The 18,693-nt window shown below is 62.8% G+C and overlaps 1 protein-coding gene across 2 annotated transcripts in view; it reads left to right on the forward strand.

Moving 5' to 3' along the window:
- Positions 1-18,693, forward strand: part of SSBP3 (single stranded DNA binding protein 3) — a 126,597-nt gene that overhangs the window by 78,418 nt on the left and 29,486 nt on the right. For both annotated transcript variants that reach the window (XM_056122167.1, XM_056122169.1), the window contains exon 5: positions 17,256-17,345. In XM_056122167.1, the coding sequence (XP_055978142.1) occupies positions 17,256-17,345 (90 nt within the window). The remainder of the gene's footprint in view (positions 1-17,255; positions 17,346-18,693) is intronic.

Genomic DNA, 18,693 nt, shown 5'->3' on the forward strand with positions numbered 1-18,693 from the left:
CTCCCATAGCGGCTGTTCCTCCCATTCACTGCCTCCCAACAGTCTCGGTGGTGCTCCCGTGCCCCCTGGCATGGCGTGCTGTGAAGGATCTCCTTGGCCCTCGGCCCTGCTCCAGAGCATTTTAACTTCCCAGTCTGAAAGGCCGCTGGGGGAGCTCTGGCCAGCGTCCCTCTCCCGGCCCACCAAGCCCTGGCTCCTTCCTCTGCGTAGGGAGCAGCTTGGCTGCGGCTCTGCCCAGAGTCCCCGCGCCCGCTCCTCCTGCCCACGCCAGGGCCGGCTTGCCTTTGGGCCGGTGATTGTTTCGTTTCCTCTGAAACCCAAGTTAGGAAAGCAGCAGATGGACTGTCGTGTTCCACGTCAGTACTGGGCAAGTGTGTCCACAGAATTGCTGAGCCTGGCGCCAGGATCAAAGCCGATGGGACAGCGGGGAGGGCGCTTGCCTTGCACGCAGCCGACCCAGGTTCGGTCCCTGGCATCCCATAGGGTCCCCTGTGCCCTGTCAGGAGTGATTCCTGAGCATCACCGGGGGTGACCCAAAAAGCCTAAAATCACCCCATTGAAACCCTGAGGATGAGCAGACAACCCCCGGCACGGGGCCTTGGAGAGCTGGTGGGTGCCGCTCTCCTCGCTCTGAACTGTCCACAGTCCAGGCACCCACAGCCCTGTGGGCCTCGGTCTCTCTGATGGGGGGCAGGACACCTGGGGCGTCTCTTGACCTTGCTACATCCGCTCAGAGCTGAACTGCACCCCGTGTCCCTGCTGGCATGGAAGGGGCAGGCAGCCCACAGAGCCTGTGGCCTGAGAAGCTCCAAGATTGTTGGTTTAGGTTGCAGTGGTAAATCCTGAGCGGCTCCCAGACCTGGTCCCAGGACCTACCCCTGGTTCGTGGTGTTGACCATCCCGGTTGTCAGTTTCAGGAGGGATCCTGCTCTGGTCTGATCAGGGCCAGAGGAGGCCACGGAAATCAGGAGAGGCTTCCAGGTGGAGGCGCCCGGCTCCTAGCCTCCCATCCCCTGGTGACACCCCAGGGCGCCCCGGCGGCCCCCACCTGCCCCCTCTTTGTCCTGTGTGATTGGTGCTGCGTGCCTCACTGTTGTCTCTCATTGTATTGGACCTTGTGTTCTTGATTCTGCCGGGCTGGAATCCGAGCGGCTGCCCGTTATCTCGGGCGCTGATTGTTTGTGTGTCTGTCTCGCCCGCCCTGCCGGGTCCTCACTCCTGCACAGCCCGCCGAGGGCCGGGCTCCCTGCTACACCTGGGGATGCTCCGGGCAGCGGGCCCTGGGCCCGCTCAAGTGGCTGCTGGCAAGTCATCCTCCTTTCCCTGGGCAGCGGAAGGGCTGGCGGCAGTGATGTTCCCACTCAGCCCGGCGTCCCTCAACCCCACAGGCTTGAGGGGGCACCTGTAGCGGGCAGGCTGTGGGGGGAGCATGAGGCACCAACGGGAGGGCTTCCGCACCCCTCCTCACCCCTCCTGGGGTGCTTACGGGGTGGGGGGAGCCCGTCAGAAGGGGTAGAAATGTGGGCATCACCCCTGCATGCCCACCTGCAGAGCTTGGACCCCACTGGGCTCTGCTCCGTGTGGTCAGGCCTCACGCACACGCCTGCCGTCTCTGTCCTCACGCTTGCCCCGGGAGCGGACAGACATACAGACACGCAGAGGGAGGGCTTCGTGTATGTGTAGAGGTGCTGCCGGGGGGCGGGCTTCTCAGGCTCCCAGTGGAGAGCAGGGCACGGGAGCCTTTCGGGGGGAGTTCCCCCGGCCCCAGAATTCTGAGGGGGGAAGGGGCTGGGTGCCCCCAGGCCTGCCCGCAGCGGCTGTCCGGGGGCCGGGCTGTTGGTGCCTTTGTGTAGACGGTGCGGCTGGCGGAGCTAAACCCGAACCAGATGAAGGCGGCGCTCACGGCTGCTGGGAGCATGTGGCTGGGTCACCCTTTATAATTATAACACTGCGGTGAGGGCCCTGGAACCCGGGCTGGCGGCGGGGCGGGAGGCCGGCTTCCCATCTGCTCGGCTCCCGCGGCTCTGAATGGATTACTTCTGTTTGGGTTGGAGCTTACCGGCCTGTGTGTTTTGCAGCCCCTCCCGCTCCCCCCGCCGTTTGTTCTCTCCCTGGCCCCAGCGCCTGCCTGCGGGAGGGGGGTGGGGAGCAGCGAGGGTCCCCGGTGTGGGAGGAGGAGAGTCTCCGAACAAGAAAGGGACTGCGGACTCCTGGCATGCTTCTGAGCACTATGGAAACTGGGGCTGGGGGGCGGGTGTGAGGAGCTGGGCTGAGGGGAGGGTCCCTCGGAGGGAGGGTACCCTCGAGGAGCAGCTGACCCGGAGTCGGGTGCTGGGTGGGGGGTGGCTTTGCGCCATGGCACTTGCTGGGCGTGGATTCATTCCTGCCAAACCATCCCGGCCCAGCTTCGGTGGCCTGAGCCGCGCAATGGTGTGGGCAGTTGCAGAGGGGCCTACAAGGGTCCACGTGGTCCTGACCCCCTCCCCCTTGCTAAGGGACCTCAGTTGCCCTGTCTGTCAGGTATGATGCTGGCCCCGGGCTTTGGAGTGGGAGACCCCCTGACTCCCAACATGCACACGCATGGACATGCACGACACACACACACACACACACACACACACACACACACACAATCCCTCTCTCTCTCTGTTCTGCCCAGCCTGACACAGCAGGTGCTGGAGGTTTGACTGTGGGCAGTGGGGTCTCTGTGCCCCACCTCTCCTGCCACTTCAAGGCCACAAGTGACGGTGGTAGGGGACCCTGCAGTGCTGGGGTTGGATTCCAGGCCGCCTGCATGTCAGCTCTTTGAAGTCCCCCTGCCCCCCAGGTGGTCCAAGATTTCTCGGTTTTGTTTGGGTCACACCCGGCGCTGCTCAGCAGAGTTACTCCTGCTCTGCACTCAGGAATCACTCCTTGCAGTGCTCTGGGGACCCTCTGGGATGCTGGGGATCAAGCCCGGGTCAGCTGCGGGCAAGGCCAATGCCCTACACGCTGGGCTGGGCGGGGAGGCAGTGATGGCCTCCTCGGGACAGCAGGCTGGTGAAGAGTGGCCTGGGGCGTCCTGTGGGATGCCCCGGGCCGGTACCCGCATGCCAGCGAGATGGACATTCCCCACGTGTGGAGCCGTCGGAAGGTCCAGCAGATGGTGTCGGCTCAAACGGCAGGGCCCGGGGACGCCCCGCCCCCACCACAGCCGCCCGTGATCTTCCCCTGGCCCCGCTGAGTGGCCACAGGCTGCTGTCCTCCTGCTGCTTAGCTCCTGCTGGGCTCGGCACCACCCAGTCCAGCTCCCCGGCTGCCTCTTCCCGTGTTGGGACCCGCTGCTGGGGCGGTGGCTGGTCCGGACACACGCCACTGTGTTCTGCTGACTGCGCATGCGGCCGGGACGCCCGTGTCCTCCTGGGCCTGGCTCTCGTTCGAGTAGACTGTGACTGGGTTGAACAACCTCATTGCTTTTGGTTCTGAGACCTCCAAGTTTCTTTGGAAAAACTTGATCCAGAAATGCTTTTCAAGGAGTGTAGGGGGCCAGAGCCCGCCTGCTGGACTTCTGGAGATGCTTGCGGGACCCTGCACCGCCCTCCCATGGGAGAGGCAGGTGTAGCCAGGGCCTAAGGGAAGGCCTGTTGGGCTCCCTGGACCCATGGTGCTTGGTGTGTGTGCCAAGGTAAAAGAGATATGGGACCTGGCAGCTGAGTGCGGTGAAGTGTGGGAGGGCTGGGGTCTGCATGCCCCCCTTGGGCACAGCGGGGGCTCATGTCTCAGGGATGCACCCTTCTCGGCAGGGCCATGGGCTCCCTCCTGGCATTGGGCCAGGGCGTGTGGCGCCATGACTGAGCCTTTGTTCGGGTTTCGGAGCTGCCCGGCAGTGACTTGGTTCTTGGCAGGCCCAGTGGAAAATGCCAGTGTCTCGGACGAGCAAGTCCCGGGGCAGGCGGGGACGGGCTGTGCCCCCAAACGCCTCCTGGGATCCCAGAGCCACTTCCCTTTGGAACCTTCTAGATCGTCCCTCGAAGCCGCTCTCGCGACTGCACATAAGCCCTCAGCAAGCCCCGGCATTCTGTGTGTCTAGTATGTCCTCATGTGTCTGTGTGTGTCTGGGTGTCTGGACTGTGTGACTCTGTGTCTCAGACCCCAGCCTTCTTGACGTTGATGCAGCCAGGCTTGAGCAGCAGAGGAATCAGGACCTTCCACTCTGCCTAGAAGGGCGTCTGTCTTCTGTGGGACTGGACTGTCCCCCTGAAGAGACTCGGACGAAAGTGCTCGCTGACTTGTGTTTCTGGAGGGGTGGGGCGGCTCCCGGGTGGGTGAGCAGGTTTTGCCCTGTGTCCTTGCTGGCCTGCTCCCCTCCATGGCAGGGTTGAGGGGATCCTCCCTGGGCCCCGGGGACCCCAGTCCCTGGCTGGCCTCTCGGCCTCCCCAGGCCTAATCAGCTTTGCAGGGGGCAGGGCAGCCTCTCAGGGTATTAAATTCCAGCCTGGCCTGCCCCGAGGAGCTTTAATGAGATTAGAAGGCTTAGGAGGCCCATTAGAGCAGGGCTCTACCTCTGCGCCCAGCCTGCAACTGGGGGCCTCCTGGGGGTGTGGCTGGAGGGGGTGGGCGCAGGCGGCCCATCTGCCGGGTGCTGAGTGTCACTCCATCCGCTTTCTGCAGCCTGGGTGTGGAGAACCCAGGCGACTTGGGGTGCAGCCAGTTGGGGACTCGGCCATCGGGTCCCTTCCCTGTGCGTTTGTGCATTATGGGGGGGGGGCTTGTGACTCTATAGTTACTTACTTGTTTTGTTTGGGGCCCAGGCTCTACTCTTGGGGGTTCCTCGGGAACTACTCCTGAGTGCAGAGCCAGGCGATCATATAGGGGATGCCAGGGACTGAACCTTGGGCAGCCGCGGGCAGGGCGAGCTCTCTCCCCCCCCCACCCCGCCCACCCGTCCAACCCCCTTCTGTCTTGGGGCTGCTTTGCTGGTCTTGGAGCCTGGGAGAGGCCAGACAGGACGAGGGCGGGGACCACGGTCTCCGTCAGCCTGTGCCGTGGGAGGTGGCACCCGGCCGTGCCGCTCGCATTGCAGAGACCTGCCCATGCCCAGTCCTGCCGGCTGGCAAGGTGAAGGGCTTTGCACAACCGGAGTCTTTGCTCCAGTTCCCACTGGAGGGTGAGGGTGTCAGGGTGACAGTGGAGTCAGTCCGGAAGGGCCAGCCACTGTGCTCTGGGCCCCCCCATAGTCTTGACGTGACATGGGGCAGTGGCTGCTCCTGCCCTGTGCAGAGGGCCGCGTGGCCCACCAGATGGTGCCCGCCGGCCTGGCCTTCCTTGGTGGGGTCATGTCCGTCCGTGGGATCGAGGCCAGGCCCTGTGCCGACGGAGCACACAGCCCACAACTGGGCGCGCTTTTTATAGCCTGCTCTCAGGGCGACACTGCTGCGGTGTAGACACCCGTGACCCCTCACTCTGGCCCCTTCTGCCCTTGACCGTGGACTGGAGTCTGTGGACACAGCAGAGCTGTGGGGCCCCTTCCCATCCCCGCCTCTGTCTAGGGCAGCCTGTGGGCCCCGCTAGGGCGGTGGGAGGGAGGAGGGCCGACTCTCGGCCACCCCGAGAGCCCCCTCCGCCCACCCACCACTGTCCCCTCCCCAGCGGCAGTGACCAGGGACGCTGCTCCCTGAGCCCACCCCCTTCCTGGACCTGCAGAGACTTGGCCTGGCATGAGCCGCAGCTGACTTGGCAGGGTGGCAGGGGTGTCACCGTGACCCACATCTCCTGACCTGACCAGGGATGTCGGGGGGGGGGGGGGGCAAGGGGCGGGGAAGGCGGGGGAGCTGGCCGCCGAATCATTTGCCAGTGAGGACCGAGTCGTGTCAGCCATCAGGATGGATTTTGGTTTCATTTAAAGTTTGGTTTTCACAGACCACTGGAGCGTTGTGTCCGAAGAACGTGTGGTGTGTTCTGGTGGGGGGAACAGTGACGGTGATGGTGGCGGTGGTGGTGATGGTGATCATGATGGGAGCTGGTCATAGTTGGCGGTTAGTCGTGGTGTTGGTGGTGGTGGTGGGCGGTGGAGGGGGACTGAGTGGCTGCAGGTGTAGGCACGTGGCCCGTTGGTAGGACACTAGTCTTTGAGTTTAGTTACAGGGGCTCTGCCTGAAAGCAGCATGTTGGCCAGAGCGTCCGTCATCCCGGGGCTAGAGGGTAACCCAGCAGGTTAGGGTGTTTGCCTTGCATGTGGCCCATCCTGGTTGGACCTGGCGCCTCCCGTCTGGTCCCCTCGAGCCTGCCGGAGCAACCCCCTAAGCCCCGCCAGGTGTGGCCCAGAGAAACAAAACCAGAAACCTTTATTCGCCCCCAGAATACGTGTTCAGCCGGTGCTGCTCTGTGCTGTGTCCTGCATGACCGATGCCGGAGAGAGCACCTCAGGAAGACGAGAGTCCTCCAGGGAGAGTGGAGGGAATGTTCCGGAGGGGAGCAGCCTGTGAGCGGGGAGGTTGGACGCAGTCACCTGGTGCTGGGCATGGGGTCGGCAGCGCCCTGTCAGCTGCTGCTGTGCACGGGGATTTAAGTGATTTGCGCCTCCCCGGTGACTCTGGGGACCCTCTCGTGCGTTCAGCGCCACAGGGATTGATGGTGAGGGTAGAACGTGGTCCTCAAATGACTGTCCTTCTGCCCCCTTGACAGGAAAAAAAATCACTTAGCACCCCTAAGAAATCGGCCCTTAAGTTGTCCTGAGGCTGCTCTGTCGTTCCCCCGCACCCCAGGGTCCCAGTGTCCCCAGAGGTACCGCCCATTCTGGGAGATCCTGACCTGTCTCTGGCTTGCGTCCAGCCTGGGTCAGAATCAGGTGAGCGTCCCTCTCACTGGGGTGCCCGCACAGCCCCGGGCCCCGTCCCCAGCAGGTTTCTCACGGACATTTATCCTTTTTTTTGTTGTTCTTTGAGCCACATGCAGCTGTGCTCAGGATCACTCCTTGGCGGGGTTTGGGGAACCCGGGTGCTCTGCGTGCCTCCCCCTGGACCATCTCTTGGGCTTGGGCAGGTTTCTCGCTGGAATGGAGGCACTGTGGAAGGGCCGGGAGGTAGAAGTGTGTGCCCGGCCCACAGGAGCTCGGGGTTTGATGGACCCTGACACTGTGTGGTTCCCCGGACACTGCCCCTGCACCTCCAGGTCAGGCAGTGTCCCAGGAGGGGCCACCCAGCTCTCTGAGTATCCCCGAGTATATTCTTGGAAGCTCAGCCCACTCCTGGAGGGTGTGACAAGAGCCCTGCCTGGTAGACTCCCACCACGAAGCTGAAGAGGGTTGGGGTCCCGGGGAGGGGGGCTTAGGGGCTGAGCTCTCCGTCTCCCCTCCTTGCCCTGTCCCGCTCAGGGTGAGGCGCCCGGAGCACGGCAGGAGGGTCGCTGTATTCTTGGGGCATTTCGTGCTGGCCATGGTGTGTGGTCTAACCGTGGACAAGGTGGGCGGAGCCCTAGCTCAGTGGGAGGGCACCTGCCGGGCATACAGCCGACCAGGGTTCGATCCCCAACACACAGGGTCCCTCAAGTACCGCCAGGCGTGAGTTCTGAGCACTGGGGGGTGGCTGGCATTGAGAGGACCAGGGTCAAGGGAGGAAAGTCCAGGAGGCCGGGGGCAGACTTTGGGGGAGAGCGCATGGCCCTGGCTGTCCCTTTTTGGGGAGCAGAGCGTGGACCAGAGCTGGCAGCCCAGTGTGAACTCCCCCTCCTCACCTGGCGGTGCTTCAAGGGGCAGGGGATCTGGCGGTCCCATCCGTCTCCTGAGGGGCAGTCTAGTCGGGCAGGTGGGCACGGAGGCTGCCCTTGGCAGCCCAAGCCAGGCCTCGCCATGCCCCACCGCTCGCAGCCTCTCTGGGTCTGATTTCCCGCACTGTGACCGACATCATTCTTTATTTGCTAAACCCTCTGAGCAGGCAGCAGTAATAAATCAATTAATGACTCCGACGAATCGTTTAATGGCTGACAAAATAGCACTAAAGCCAACAGCTTGCATCTCTCTGGCAGAACCCAAGGATGCTGGTTGACTGGGTGGGGGCCCAAACAGAGACCGTCGGCTAAATGAGCACAATTAGCACGCGTTAAGGGCTTAGGCAGCATCTGCTCTGCCCGGGGCCTGTGTGTGCCGAACTGCTCCCGGCCCGGCCTGCGGAGAGAGCGGGGCGACCCTGGGCTGCGTTGTCCCCCCGAGCCACGCATCAGTGCCACCAGCTTCGACCTCAGCATCCTGGCACGTTTCTCTCTCCACCCCCCCCCCCCATTGGCCGAGCTGGGTCAGGAAGGGGGCGACCGTCCCCTTCGCTGAGTTTGGTGGCAGCGAAGGGCAGTGTGACTCTCTGTTCCCTTCCTTGACAGGGATTCCGAGCGTCAGGCTGCTTTAATGATTTCTTTCAAACTTAAGAAAATAGTTTGCAGAAGCAGGCTTTTTTGGTTCTCCGCGCACCTCCGTCCTGGCAGGATTAAGTTGTCATTGGAACTGAGTGTGTGCGCAGGGCCACGCCAGGGAATTTTCCACTTTCGCAGACGCGACTGCCAGCTTGCTCGTTACGGAGCTGTCACCGGCCCTCCCGTGACGTGTTTGCGCTTGGGAGTCTCTCTCTGAAGATGGCATGTGCTTGTGCTCTGAGGGGCAAGCCTGGGCCCTCCTGTTGGTCCACGCTGCACCATGCGTCTGGGGGGCGGGGGTGACTCCAAGCCCTCCTGCTCCGCGTCCTGCCGTGCTCACCCCTCGGCCTGCAGCCCGGCCTGGGTGGCCCCGGGGAGGGGTTTGTACGTGGAGGAGCGGCCTGGCCGGCGTCCACAGTGTGCCCAGGTATTAGTGTCCCGGGCTCCGCCTATTACACACACGCTGCCCTTTGATCTCATTCCCAGAAGCAGCCGGCACTTGCCGGGATGGAGGGGCAGGGCCTGGGGTGGCAGGCGGGAGTTAGGGGAGACAACCCAGTTCCCTCCTCCACCCATGGCAGGGTTGGACCCGGTGCCTTGCTCTCTTTTCCCTTTGTGTTTTGGGCCACACCTGGTGGTGCTCAGGGCTTATTCCTGGTTCTGCGCTCAGGAATGGTTCCTGGCGATGCTCAGGGACCGTCTGCAGCGTCAGTTGTTGTCCAAGGCAGGTGCTGTACCCACTGAGCCGTCTCTCTGGCCCTGCTGTGTTCTTAAGGAAGAAAGAGCACATGGAAGAGAGAACACCCCCAGGTCTTCTAGAGGGGAGAACCTGCCGTCCAGCATAGCCTGCCCTGGCCCTCTGTGGGCAGGTAGCCCCGTTGGCTGAGCCTCCCACCCCTTCCTTTAGAGATGACGGTGAAGGGCTCAGAGAGGTCACATGAGGAAACGAAGTCCCCCGGTGCCTGGAGGTGGCCAGGACTGGAACCCAGAGCCCTCCGCTGCCCAGGCAGCCTGGGCAGGAGTCAGTTTTAGAACTCAAACCTTAGGGACCAGAGAGAGAACGAACACTGGGGTCAGGGCACTTGCCTTGCACCCGGCTGAGGCCAGTTCTCACCCTAGCACCACATCGGGTCCTCCTGAGCACCACCAGAGGTGAGCCCCGAGCACAGAGCCCCGGGCCTGCATTGCGAGTGGCCTCAAATGCAGAAGCAGAAAGTGAGGAAACGAAATGGGCCACCGAGGAGCAGGGACACGGCTGAGGCCCAGAGCAGGGCTGGGCTCCCCTTTCACCCGTTTGCTGGTCGGTGACATTGGGGAGACCCCCTCCCCACGGAGCTGTGAGCACTTGCCTGGGTCCCTGGGAGGGATGCAGAGAGAGGCTTCACTCGGGCTGGGCCCGGTCAGTCCCTGGAGGGAGGTAGCAGAGCGGCGGCCGGCGGGGAGAGTCTGAGGGTGATCCCAGGACGGCTAAGATGACAGTAATCTCTCGCTCTGTGTCACCTCCCGCATCTCCCAGCCCCCCACATCCTCTAAGGCCTGGCTTGAGTGTCACCTCTTCCGTAAAGCCTCCCTGATCCCCATAATCCCTGCCTTGCTGCCCTCTCCCTCTGCACACCCCCAGCTCTTCAGGTGCCCCATGGCCGACCCGGCGGCCCCGGCCACCGTGTTGTTTGCTGAAGGGCCACTGACCTGTCCAGAGCACCCGGGACTTCTTCAGTTGTCCACCTCCCTTGCGTCTCCTTCTCTTCCCGGGGTCATGGGCCAGTTAGTGCCTGCAGACCCTTCCGTGGGTTTCACGGCCCCTGACATGCGCACGCATGTATGTGCACACAGACACGCCTTTCACAGGTGACTCGGGGAGGCATGTTCGGAGGAGAGGGCCAGCTCGGCCTCATGGGCAAGGAGCAGCCGCAGAGACAGTCTGCACGCCTTCCCCCCCAGGACGCCCTGCATGCAGCATCAGAAAGCAGCCCGTGAGGTGGGGTGATAGCACAGCGGGGAGGGCGTTTGCCTTGCATGCAGCCGACCCGGGTTCGATTCCCAGCATCCCATATGCTCCCCCAAGCACTGCCAGGAGTGATTCCTGAGTGCGACGCCAGGAATAACCCTTATGCATCGCTAGGTGTGACCCCAAAAGAAAAAAAAGCACCCCAAACTCTTCTTGGGGACTATGAAGGTGGGGCGTGTCATTCAGACTTCTGGAAGGACAGACATCGAACATGAGCTCCAGGACCTTCAGTTCTGTGTGTGTCCGTTGCCTTCCCCATTATGGACGGCGTCTCCCCGGGAGTGTGGCGAGGACGGGCTCCCCCCTCTCATAATCAGGACCCCTCTCTGCGGCTCCCCTCCAGGAGAGAGTGAGGTGGGGCTGGCGGGGCTCAGCGCAGCCTCGCTTGGGCCCCGTGGCGTGACTGTGGCTGGCGGGTGCCTTCGCCTTTCTGGGTGTCTGGGCCGAGTGCCCCCTGGAAGGTCTTCCTGGGCACTTGTCCTTGTCCAGGGCCATCCTCTTGGCCAACACAGCACGCTGCAAGGGGTGGGAGGCGGTTGGGCTCTCTGTCCTGGCGGGGAAACGGAAGCTGGGGCCACGGCGGGGGTCCGAGGGTGCCTTGGCCATGTGCACACCGGGGACACTCCCAAATTACGACGTCTTCTCCCCTGCTGACCCAGGCTTAGGTCTGGAAATGATGTTTGTAGCTCAGAGCCTCCACTCCTGCCCTGGGCTGCTGGCTGGCCCTGCTCTCCTGCCCCTCCCCCCACCACCACTGGTTTCTAATGCCAGGTGTTGCCGCCTTTCCCAGAGCCAGGTTCTGCCTGGGTGTAGAATCAGGAGTTGGGGGTGGTGTCTTCGTCGACCCTGCCTCTCCCAGCCCCAGCCTTCCTGTGTGTGCGGACGGAGGTATTTCCCAGGGGTATCTGCCCCGGGTGCAGCATGGCCCAGGCACCCGGACCCAGCAGGATGGAGCCCCTCGCTCCCTGGAGGGACCCCTGTGGCCCAGCTCGTACCCAGACACTGACCCCATGATCCTCCTGTGCTGGACGAGCATCCAGGCCGGCGCCCTGGGTGATTTCCTCTCAGGACGTGTCGCTGCAGCCGGTGCCGGCCTGGGGCAAGCGGGGTGGGGATTTGCAGAACAAAGTGCCCTTTGGCAGCCTGGTAAATCCATCGGGAGGGACTGGCCAGGCTGCCGGGAGTCCCGGGGTTCACGTCAATTTTGTCCATTTTCCAGGCGTGCCATGTGCGTCGGACTATTTTTAAGAGTGTGTAAGAGGGTGTGGGCGGTGTACCCTAGTCAGGAGGGAGGGGAACCGGGCTTCTGGGAGAATGCTCGTGGCTTCCTGGAGGAGGCGTGGACACTCGCTCATCCCAAGACCCAAAACAGGAGGTCCCTGGGGGTCCCCGCCAGGCTGGCCACTCACTGGCTGCGGAGCTGGGAGAGGCTTTTGTAGCCCCTCATCCAGCACTTCCCCTGGGCCCCCCCGGGGGAGGTGGGTGGTCCTGGCAGTGGGTGATCCACGCTGGGCCAGGAATCAGGACCCCTCGGCAGCTGGGTCCTTCTGCAGGGACCCTCTGTCCAGGACCTCGAGGAAGTCCCGATTCTGTGTGTGGCCCTCGAGGCGCTCGGGCGTCCAGGCCTTTGGGAGCTGACCCTGTGTGCAGCGTCAGCTGTGCAGTTTGACCCTGGGCCCCCTCCCCGCTCAGGGCTGGGTGTCTGCAGTGAGCCCTGGGCCCTGCAGCCCATCATCGACCTGTCGCTGTCAGGGACCCTCCCCTTTGGGGAGGAAATTGGGGGTCCTCTGGGGTTGTCTCTAGGAGCAAAAATCAAGCCTGCGGGGTCCCAGGAGAGCCTCGGTGAGGATCTGGAGGCGCTGGGGGCCCTGGTATTGCCCCTGGAGGCTGAGAGGAGGCATGGCCCCCAAAGCAAGGCCTGTTTTTTATTTGGAAAAGAATTTTAACTTAGGTTTTCAAAAGGCAGAAGTTGTTAGACCAAACTGCATGGCCGGTGGATTCTGCTTTTGGAGTCCTTGCCCATATGTGTGGGTCGGCATTGGCAAGAGGGGCCGGGTGTGGGGTTGGGGGTGGGGTGTGGGGGGGGGGCGGGGAGAGATCGCTGATGTCCACCCAAGGGCTGTGCTTCCTCCTCTCCTGCCTGGACAGCATGTCCCCAGGGCTGTGGGGGCAGCCTGGAAGAAGCACCTAGAGGCCTTCTCCTCTGAGCTCACATCTGCGACACTTGGGGAAACTGAGGCTCAGCAAGAAGGGGCTTGTTTGCTGACTCCCATCGCGGAATCCCGCCTCTTTCCCTCTGGGGGAAGCCCCTGAGCCCCCTCCCCCCCCCACCGCCCCCCACCGCTTCTCATCTGCTGCAGGTGCAGGCGTCAGTGAATGCTGGGGGTGGGGGGTGGCCTTCCTTCCAGGTTGGGTTTCGGGTCAGAGCGGAAACTCCCGGGAGCTCGCATACAACTCCAGTGCCTGACATGGGGGCAGAGCTCTGTGGAGAAGCCTGGTCACTTAATGGCCGCCTGCTCTGTGCTGGGCCTTGGGGATAGGGGACGGCCCACAGTCCACGTGGGACCACACCGCTCTGGGGGTCTCATGTATGAGGGCTCATGAACCAGGGAACTCTGCCTGCCCCTCCCTCTCTCCCTCTCTCCCCCCCTCCGTCTCCCGCGGCCCCCCCCCCCCCCCCGTTTCTGTTCGGGTTGCAGCCCCAGCCTGCTCCGGGCTGATTCCGGGCTCTGGGCTCGGGGAACCGTATGAGGTACCAGGGATCAAACCTTGACTGGCCACATGCAAGGCAAGTGCCAGTGCTTACTTGCTGTACTGTCTTGTCCGCCTCCCCCTACCCCATCTGGAAGTTTCCGTTGGGAGCACTCGCTGGATGGCCTGACCCGCCGTCCCTGTCACCGGGGTGCAAACGGGCTGGGGAGCACCTGTAAGTGACAGGACATGTCTCCTCTGTACTGCTGCCAGGACCCGCGTCCACTCACCAGAACCGTGGGGTCCTCAGCCCAGACCTTCGAAGGCGGGTGGACCTCACAGCCACCGCCCAGATCTCAGGAGCTGCTCGCGTTCCCGTGGCATCCCTAGGTTCAGGCTCTCATTCGGAAGCTTTGTTTTGTTTTTAATTACAAGCAAACACCCACAGTACGTCTTACCACGAAGGTCGATCTCCAGATAGTCCAGGTAAACCATTGGCAGACGGTGGCTCAGAACACCCGGCACCAAAGGGAGATAGATGGCTTGCAGCCACCAGCCAGCAAGCAGCTTGGAAGCTGGTTAAGGTGGTGGAACAGTGATACCCGCTCAGTGCCACCCGGCGTTGGCACGGCGGGCGCAGCCAGGAGCAGCCCTGGGACCAGAGCCAGGACTTACGACCTGAGCAAAGACAAAGCAGATAAGGGAAGAAGAAGTTTGAAAGAGAAAAGAATCTGCCATTAGGCACAGTGCACGCTTGTGTCCTTCGGCCTTTGAGACGGGAACAGGCTGTGACCCTGTTCAGCTCAGCTCAGTGACTCCCTTCCTCTTGGCCGGGTTCTGGAATAGGCGAGTGTCGCATGCTCCGTGATCGATGCTGATTTAAAGACGCAGCTTGGCAAAAGTCTAGCTCTTTCTCCACAGCCGGTTTCCTGCGGGACGAGGAGGGACGCCTGCCAGTGGGGCTGCACGCGGCACACTCGGGCCAGCTGGGGGCTCAGGGCGCAGGGTGCAATCACGCCCCTCCCACACTGCGCCGCTCCTGTCCTGGGCGAGCTTCGTCCTTCCCTGCCTCTCCCTGGGACCCGGAGAAAACTCCTTGTCAGGGCTGGGGGACACTCCATAGCCTGGGGCCTGCTTTGCCTGTGACAGACGCGGACTCACTTCCTGACACCTTGTGTTCCTCATGTTCCTGGGGCAAAGGACTGGGAGCAGCCCACCCCAGCCTCAGTCAGTCAGTCGGTCAGAGACACACACACACACACACACACACACACACACAACCGCCAGCACACAAACCCATACCAACCCCCAACATGGACACATGCACAGCCCCAACCCCCAACATAGACGCAGATTCATACACACACACACACCCCCAAACCCCCAGTACACAAACACATGTGGCCCCAACAGACACAATAACGGACACATACACAGCCCCAACCCCCATTACACAGACAGATACACACACACACACACACCCCAACCCCCAGTATGGACACATGCACTGCACGGCTCCAACCCCCAACACACACATACACACAGAGCCCCAGCCCCCAGCACACACACATCCCAATCCCTAACATGAATACATGCACAACCCCAACCCCCAGCATACACGCACACACACCCCCTAACCCCCGACACAGACATACAGCCCCAACCTGCAACACACAGACACACCAACCTCCAACACGCACAGACACACACACACATGCATGTGTGCGCACGCGCGCGCGCGCGCGCACACACACACACACAAACACACACCCAGCTAGTCAGTGCGGGGGTGTGGTTTGGTTTCCTGAGGGTTGCCGCCTGCTTCCTCCCCTGCTCGTGGTCCTAACCCTCCTGCCGTGTCTGGCTGTCCATCCCAGCCTCGACGTGAGTGAGCAGCGAAGCCTGGCCCGGCCTGGGCGGGCTGTGCCTGTGTTCTGGAAAGATGTCAGTTCTCCTGGTCTTGCTTCGTAGTTTGTTTAGAAACAAAAATAGATGGGTGGCAGAGGCGATGGGAGGGGTGCGTGTGTGTGGTGTCCAGGCACCTGGCCTGGCTTGTCCACGTAGGGCACGCACTCTGCCACCCGCCCCAGCCCAGCCCCCGCCCCGCCTGGAGTCGTGGTGACAGCAGTTGCAAGTTTGGAGGGATAAGTCGACACACAAGTAACTGAAAGCATCTCTTCCAGAACTGAGGGGGCTGCAGAGCGTGGGTGTGGGGGAAGGGAGGGGGAGGGATGAAGAGTGGCTGTCGTGGAGGGGGCTGGCAGGAGGGAGCCGGTTATTGGTGCGGGGATGCTGCTGCTGAAGGGGCGGGTGCTGGAACATTACCGGACTGAAACCCCATCATGAGCAACTTTGTAACTGCGTCTCAAGGCGCCTCAATTAAAAAACAAAACAGAAGCTGAGGGTGTCGATGAAGCCAAGCGTGGACGTCTCATGGTGAGGTTGCGAGGAGGCGGGATATGCAGGGTGGAACCCAAGGGTTTATCACAGACCCACCTCTGTGGAAATTCTTTTTTTTGGGGGGGGCACCCTCCCAAATGCTGCTCAGGAGGTCCCGGACTGCGATACTCTCAGGCTCTCCTGTGGTGGGCTATAGGGCCATACCCCGGCACTGTCCAGGGGAACCCGGGGTGCTGGGCATTGAACCTGGGCGTGTCGCTAACCACTGTACCGCCTCCTGGCCATTGGCGAACATTTTATTCTTTATTCAGGCCACACAGCCGGGGGGAAGGGGCTAGACGGAGGCCGCCGACTATTTTCAGTAGGAAATTTATTATTTTTTTAACTGAAGTTTGTGGTGTTTTTACCAAAGTACTTGAAAAATGAAAGCGTTCTGTGTAAACTGGTTTAGTGAAGGAGCTCACAGGAGAGAGGTAGCTGTGCATGTCGCTCTCACCGACTCCTGCTGCCGAGGTGGCCGTCCTTCTGGAAAAGCTTCGTCTTCATGGCAGACCACGGCAAACCCTGGTGGCGGCTCCTCCCTTTGGTCTGGGGGCACAGCCTGCTTAGGGTGTGGGCCCATGGAGCCCGGGCCATCTGCGCACGGTCAACGTGATGTCCGTTGTAGTAGGACTTTGCAGAATTGGGTCTGCCGGCAGAACCACTCTGAAATCTCCGCCGGAGACTCCCAGCCCCCCTACCCCCGCCCATTCTTCTTATGGGGCCAGTTCAAGCACCCCCGGCCTCTCATAGCTTGCAGTTTCAGGGCGTGTTTGCAGTTTATAAAACGGCCTGGGAAATGACCGGACCGGAATGTGGGCTTTGGCTGCGGGCACCGTGGGGCCAGGCCCATCACTGCCAGGTGTGGGTCCCTCCTGCCCTTCGTCAGAACCGGCTCGTGTCCCGTTGGCCGTGGGCCCTGGCGGCAGCACCACAGTGATGCAACTCCCCGCTTATTTGCGGGGGGTGGGGGGGGTTGTTTGGGTCACACCCGATGGTATTCAGGGGTCACTCCCAGCTCTAACAGTCAGGAATCGCTCCTGGCAGGGTTCATGGGACTGTATCGAACCCAGCCCAACCAGTGCCCTCCCTGTGGCACCATCCATTCGGCCCAGACACCCGCCTCCCTCCCCCCAACTTTCTGTTGGGTCTGTTCATGGATTCACCCCGTGTTGTAGGTCCTGCTGGCAGGCTTGGAAACCAGAGCTTTGGTTCTCAGCTCAGGGCCACACCTGGTGTGGGTGGGGGTGGGGGTGGGGGCGTACACACACACAGGGCCCGGGCACAGACATGTGGGCCGCGTGCCAGGCGGGACGCAGATTGCCTGGCAGGGGGCAGGCTGGGGCTTGCTGCATCTGCTCGCCCCCGGGGGGCCTTTGTCAGGGCAGATGTACCAGGCAAACGGCAGAACAGCCGCGTTGGAGGAGCGTCCTGGCCCCACAGTGGGCCTACCTCGCCTCCATGAGGACCTCCCGTGGCACGCAGGGGCCCCCCGGGCCCAGGCCCCCAGTGGGGCAGCTGTCTCGTGCTCGTTGGCTCGTGGCCTTGGCCCCCCCCACCGCCTCCCTCCCCCTTCCCCCATTAGCCATAAGGAAAGGGCAGCTCTGAGTTTTTCCCCCAGTCCTGCCAGTGAGACGGACCCTTGTTGGGGAGCTGGCCTTGGAGCACAGGGGGGCGGGGGGCTCGCGGGGACGTGGAGGCCGAGGGCATCCCTGACTCTGCTCCTTCCTCTCCACAGAGCGCAGCTGCTGCCCCGAGCCCCGTGCTTGGCAACATTCCCCCCAACGACGGGATGCCAGGGGGCCCCATCCCACCCGGTTTCTTCCAGGTATGTGCCGGGTCCCCGTGCGTGCGCCGTCCCTGGGTACCAGCACCCCCTCCAGGCCAGGCCCCCGGTGGGCGGGCGGGTGGGCAGGAGGCTGAGCGGGGGAGGCCGCTCCGGTTTACCATGGTCTAAATGCAGCTGCTCATGCGGGCTCGGCCCTTCCCCCACCCCGACCCCTCGCAGAGGCTGGGGCCACACCGCCTGCCCTGGGCCCCGCTGTCCCTTCCCTGGGCGTCTGTGAGCACTCTTCCCCGCACGGCTGTCTGGGAGCAGTTTCGCTGTTGGTGTTTGGAAGCAAGTCCGTTGTGCCGAGTGGCTGCTGTGTGGCCCGAACCATGAACGCTGGGGCAGGGCCGTGCGGACCAGGCCCCGCTCACCCCACCCCGGCGGCCGCGGCCTCCCTTCCCTTCCCCTGCCCACTGGCTGGCTCTGCGGTTCCGGGTGCAGGCATGAACGGTGCCAGTGTCCCCCAGTAGCGCGTGTGGGCTGAGAGCCCGTTGCGGGTGTGTCTCTGTCAGGGTTAAGGACACCCGCCCCCACGTTTCATCTCCACTTTGCTGGGGTGTGGGGGGAGGGGCACGGTGCCGCCCTGTGGGGCTGAGCGAACTCAGTGGGGGCGACCCCCGCCAAGTGCTGACTTCCCGATCTCTTGGCTGAGTAAGATGCCCCTCACCTCCGTACTTGCAAAGGCAGGTGATTCCTGAAAACTCAGTGGGTCAGGGCCATTTGAGGCTGCCCAGCAGGAGGGCCGACAGCAGAGGTCAGGGCCCACGGCCCGGGCAGATACGTTAAGGGGCTTCCTCTGAAGCAGAGAGGCGGCCACTCTAGGACTCCAGCCTGCTTTGTCCCGGGCCCACGGAAGCCAGGGTTCCTGGGGTTCTCTCTCTCTCTCTCTCTCTCTCTCTCTCTCTCTCTCTCTCTCTCTCTCTCTCTCTCTCTCCTCCCCCCCCCTCTGTTATTCTGCCCCTTCTTCCTGTTTCCTGGGCCTTCCCCCAAGCTGAGCCTCAGACGTGCCTGGAACGCACACTTATCTGTGGAACTGCGTCCACTCCCTTCCACCCGGGGCCCAGCCCACGCCCTGAGCCACTGGCCCTGGCCCCCTCCTCTCTCCCCCTCATGCCCCAGTGTGTTATGGGGATGGCTACCCAAACGTCCCTGAGTCTGCACTAGCCGGGGGACCGAGCAGTGAACCCAGCCACCCTCTCCTAGGAGGCAGCTGCCGCCACGCAGGGCGTCTCGCAATGTCTCCCGTGCGTGGCCACGTGGCTGCTCGCTGGTCCCCGAGTGCCCAGGGTCAGCCGTGTTGGGGGCTGAGGTGCTCCCTGCCCACTGTGGTTGGTTGAGGAGCTGT

This window comes from Sorex fumeus, unplaced genomic scaffold (assembly GCF_029834395.1).
Source record: "Sorex fumeus unplaced genomic scaffold, SorFum_2.1 ptg000045l, whole genome shotgun sequence".
NCBI classification, from domain to species: Eukaryota; Metazoa; Chordata; class Mammalia; order Eulipotyphla; family Soricidae; genus Sorex; species Sorex fumeus.